Raw genomic sequence first — 3,970 nt, forward strand, 5'->3', positions numbered from 1 at the left:
AGCTGTCACACGGGGGCCACGGGTTCCCAAAATCCCAGGTGGGTGGGGACCTCCCTGGGGTCCCCACCGTGCCGATGCTTGGTGGCTTTGCGCCTCACCACGGCGCCGCGGTGCCACCAGGGCTCGGTGTCCCCCCGCTGCCACCCTCCCAGCCGCACAGCATTGCGCACACCGGTGGCCACCGTCAGCCCTCGTTTTTGGCCACCCGGGTGCCCTGAGGGGTCGCCCTGAGGGCTCAGAGGGTGGTGGAGGTGTTGCCGGAGGTGGAGGCGTAGGAGGCGCGGCCGTAGCGGGCCACGGCGTCCTTGCTGATGAGCCCGCGCTGCGCCAGGATCTTGAGGAAGCTGTTGCGAATTTCTGCCCGATGAAGGCGTAGATGATGGGGTTGAGGCAGCTGTGGGAGAAGCCCAGCACCTGGGTGACCGAGAGGGCCGTGTCGATGTGGTTCCTGCGCTCGCAGGTCTCGGCGATGGCCGCGTCCTCATCAGGGTGTCGCTCACCAGCGTGATGTTGTAGGGCAGCCAGCAGACGAGGAAAACCAGCACCACGGCCAGGATGACCTTCATGGCCCGCTGCCTCTGGGCGTTTTTGGTCCGCAGCAGGGTGCGCACGGTGACGCCGTAGCAGAAGAGCATGACCAGGAGGGGCAGGGCGAAGCCGAAGGTCTGCGGCAGCACCCGCAGCACCACGCGCCACTTGGCCGTGTCCTCGCCGCGGATGCGCTCGTAGCACACTGGTGCCGTTGCTGGGCGAGACGAAAGCCTCGCGGAACAGCAGCACGGGCAGGGAGAGCAGCACGGAGAAGAGCCAGATGGCCAAGCAGACGAATTTGACCCAGTGCCTCTTCTCGGTGGCGGCGCGGGTGGCGTAGACGATGGCCAGGTAGCGGTCCACGCTGATGCAGGCCAGCAGCAGGATGCCGCTGTAGAAGTTGGCCTCCTGCAGCACCGAGATGGCCTTGCACAGCACCGTGCCGAAAACCCACTCGTGCGCCCGGTAGGCGGCCCAGAGGGGCAGGGTGAGGGCGAAGAGGAGGTCGGCCACCGCCAGGTTGAGCAGGTAGACGTCGGTGACGGAGCGGCTGGCGTGCGAGGAGGTGACCACCAGCACCACCAGCCCGTTGCCCAGCAGGCTGAGCACGAAGACCAGGCAGTAGATGAAGACCACCAGGTACTTGTTGAGGACGGAGCCGTCGGGCCGGCAGGGGGACGAGGAGATGGCGTCGGGCAGCGCCGTGCTGTAGTCGTAGGTGTAGTTGGAGAGCAAATCCGAGAGGTCCCCGATGAAGGAGATGGAGTCCATCCCGCCTGCGAGCACCGAGCACCCTGATTTTGGGGCCAGCGGCACCTCCAGCCCCTTGGTCCCCCCCCCCGTGGCTCCTCCGTGCCCCACGTCCCCGCTGTGCCACGCATGGGGCGCCCCAACGCTGTCCCCAATGCGCCCCCCTGGCACAACACCCCCCATCCACCCCACCTCATCCCATCCCGTGCCCCCTCCACGTCCATCCCCAAAGAGGGGGGGTCCCCAGCCACCTCCTCTCCGCCCCCGCCCCCCCCAGCACCCCCAAATCCCCATTTTTGGGGTGCTCCTCGGAGCCCTTTGGGGATCCCGCGGCCCCCCCCCCCCCCCCCACCCCGGAGCACGGGGCGGGTTTGGTGGCGGTTTCACCCCCTTTCTCCCCACCCGGTCCCGTCCCCATGTGAGGTTGCACCCCCCGGACGGAAAGATGTGTCAGCCTTTGCGGGGCGGTTTTTGGGAAGATTTCACGTCTCTGGCTTTCCTGTTCCTCCGCTGCCCAGCACCCCTGCGGCCCCCGCGATGGGGAAATGGCAGGTGGAGCCCAGCCTGGCCCTTGGGGACACCTCCACGCCCTGTCCCTTGTCCCCAAACACCACCGGGGCTCCAGCCTTGCCCCACACGATTTGGGACCATTTTCCGACCCCATTTTTACCCCAACCCTTCCACGGTGCCGGGGCTGGGGGCTGAACCCCGACGCTCACCCCAGGAGCAACCTCCAGGAGGATTTCCCCCCCCAAACCCACCCCCCCGAGCTGTCCCCGCTTCCCCTCGCCCTATTTTTGGCCGCCACAATCCCTGCAGTTCCTCTGTGCCTCCCCCCCCGGAGGAAGCGAATTTCCCCCAAAAAAAAGGGGAAACCCCCCGCTTCCCCTCCCGACCCTCTTGGGGACACCGGGGTCCCCCCTGGGGGGGGGGGGCTCACCCCCAAAAGGACCCCTCCTGGAGCTTGGGGTGCTCCCCCTCCAGCACCCCCTTCCCCGCAGAAGGAGCGGGGTGCCCCCAAACCACCCCAAATCCAAGCACCCCATGCACTCACCCTCCATCAGCTGCCTCCTCCGGACCCCAAAAATCCTCTCCCCTTCCCAGCCGTGCTGGGGAGATCTCCCCAACCCTCTCCCCTCCGTGCCCGGGCTGTGGGTTTCGTTCTGGGGGTCGTCACCCCCAAAAGCAGTTTTGGGGTGCCCGGGGGAGCCTCCGCCAGCGGGTCCCTCACCTGTGCCGGCCGCCCCGGTGCCGAGGAGCAGCTTTATGGGGCCCGGGGAGGAAGCGAGGTTGCAAAATCTGCACCAAGGGGAAGTGGCAGCAGTGGCAGCCTCCACGGCCCCCCCTCAGCCTGGGCAACCCCCCCCCCTCCCCTTGCTTTGGGATTTTGGGGCACCCCTTGGGCTCCCCCCGCGTCCCCACGGCTGCTCCGGTGGCCTGGGGACCCCCTGCCCCTGGGGGTGCCCTAAATTCCCCGGGACACCCCTAATACCCTGGGACACCCACATATTCCTTGGGGCTCCCCTATATTCCTTGGGGTTCCCCTATTTCCCTGGGACACCCTTAATAACATGGGACACCCCTAATTCCCAGGGATAGCCCCAAATTCCCTGGGACACCCCTATATTCCCTGAAGTTCCCCTAAATTCCTGCGGCTCCCCCATATCTCCCTGGGGCTCCCCTAAATTCCCTAGGGCACCCCAAATTCCCTGGGGCCCCCCTCATTCCCAGGATCACCCCAAATTCCCTGGGCCCCTCCCAAATTCCCTGGTGCACCCCTAATTCTCAGAGGCTCCCCTACATTCCTTGGGGTACCCCTAAATCCCTAGGGCACCCCTAAATTCCCTGGGGCCCCCCTCATTCCTAGGGACACCCCTACATTCCCTGGGGCACCCCTAAATTCCCTGGGGCACCCTCATTCCCAGGGACACCCCAAATTCCCTTGGGCCCCCCTATATTCCCTAGGGTACCCCCTAAATTCCCTGGGACACTCTGTTATATTCCCTGGGGCCCCCTATTTCCCTGGGCCTCCCCCAAATTCCCAGGGTCACCCCAAATTCCCCCTATTTCCATGGGGCACCCCTAAATTCCATGGGGCACCCCTAAATTCCATGGGGCACCCCAAATTCCCTAGGGCACCCCTAAATTCCCTGGGGCCCCCTTCATTCCTAGGGTCACCCCAAATTCCCTTGGGCCCCCCTATATTCCCTAGGGCACCCCTAAATTCCCTGAGGCCCCCCTATTTCCCTGGGGCCCCCCAAATTCCCAGGGTCACCCCAAATTCCCCCCTATTTCCATGGGGCACCCCTAAATTCCATGGGGCACCCCAAATTCCCTGGGGCCCCCCTAAATTCCCTGGACCCCCCCCAAATTCCCTCGGCCCCCCCTAAATTCCCTGCCCCCCCCCTCATTCCCTGGATCACCCCAAATTCCCTGGGCCCCTCCAATTTCCCTGGGTCCCCCCCAAATTCCCAGGATCACCCCAAATTCCCTGGGGCCCCCCCAAATTCCCTCGGCCCCCCCCATAACCCCCCCTCCCCCTCCCCCCCTCCCCTCCCCTCTCCCCGCCCCCTCCTTGGCCACGCCCCCTCGCGTGACGTCACCGCGGTGGGCGTGTCCTCCCCGCGGCTCTTCCGCGCATGCGCCCTGCTCGCCCCCCCCCCCCCTCCCGCCCGCGGGCGGGTGCCGG

At 66.0% G+C, this 3,970-nt stretch overlaps 2 protein-coding genes across 2 annotated transcripts in view; one reads left to right on the forward strand and one right to left on the reverse strand.

The window, feature by feature from the left end:
- The window catches only part of RUFY4 (RUN and FYVE domain containing 4), a 3,664-nt gene extending 3,433 nt beyond the window's left edge, over nucleotides 1–231 (forward strand). Inside the window, 1 exon segment of the mRNA XM_068686710.1 lies at nucleotides 161–231. Within this exon segment, the coding sequence (XP_068542811.1) occupies nucleotides 161–231 (71 nt within the window).
- LOC137858843 (C-X-C chemokine receptor type 2-like) lies at nucleotides 94–2,797 on the reverse strand. The gene is given in 5 exon segments (XM_068687189.1): nucleotides 94–351; nucleotides 354–473; nucleotides 476–734; nucleotides 736–1,307; nucleotides 2,336–2,797. Coding segments are annotated over 5 exon segments (1,074 nt in total). The 5' UTR covers nucleotides 2,343–2,797; the 3' UTR covers nucleotides 94–235.
- Nucleotides 2,798–3,970: the final 1,173 nt, after the last annotated feature.

The sequence above is a fragment of the Anas acuta genome, chromosome 6 (assembly GCF_963932015.1).
Source record: "Anas acuta chromosome 6, bAnaAcu1.1, whole genome shotgun sequence".
NCBI lineage: Eukaryota > Metazoa > Chordata > Aves > Anseriformes > Anatidae > Anas > Anas acuta.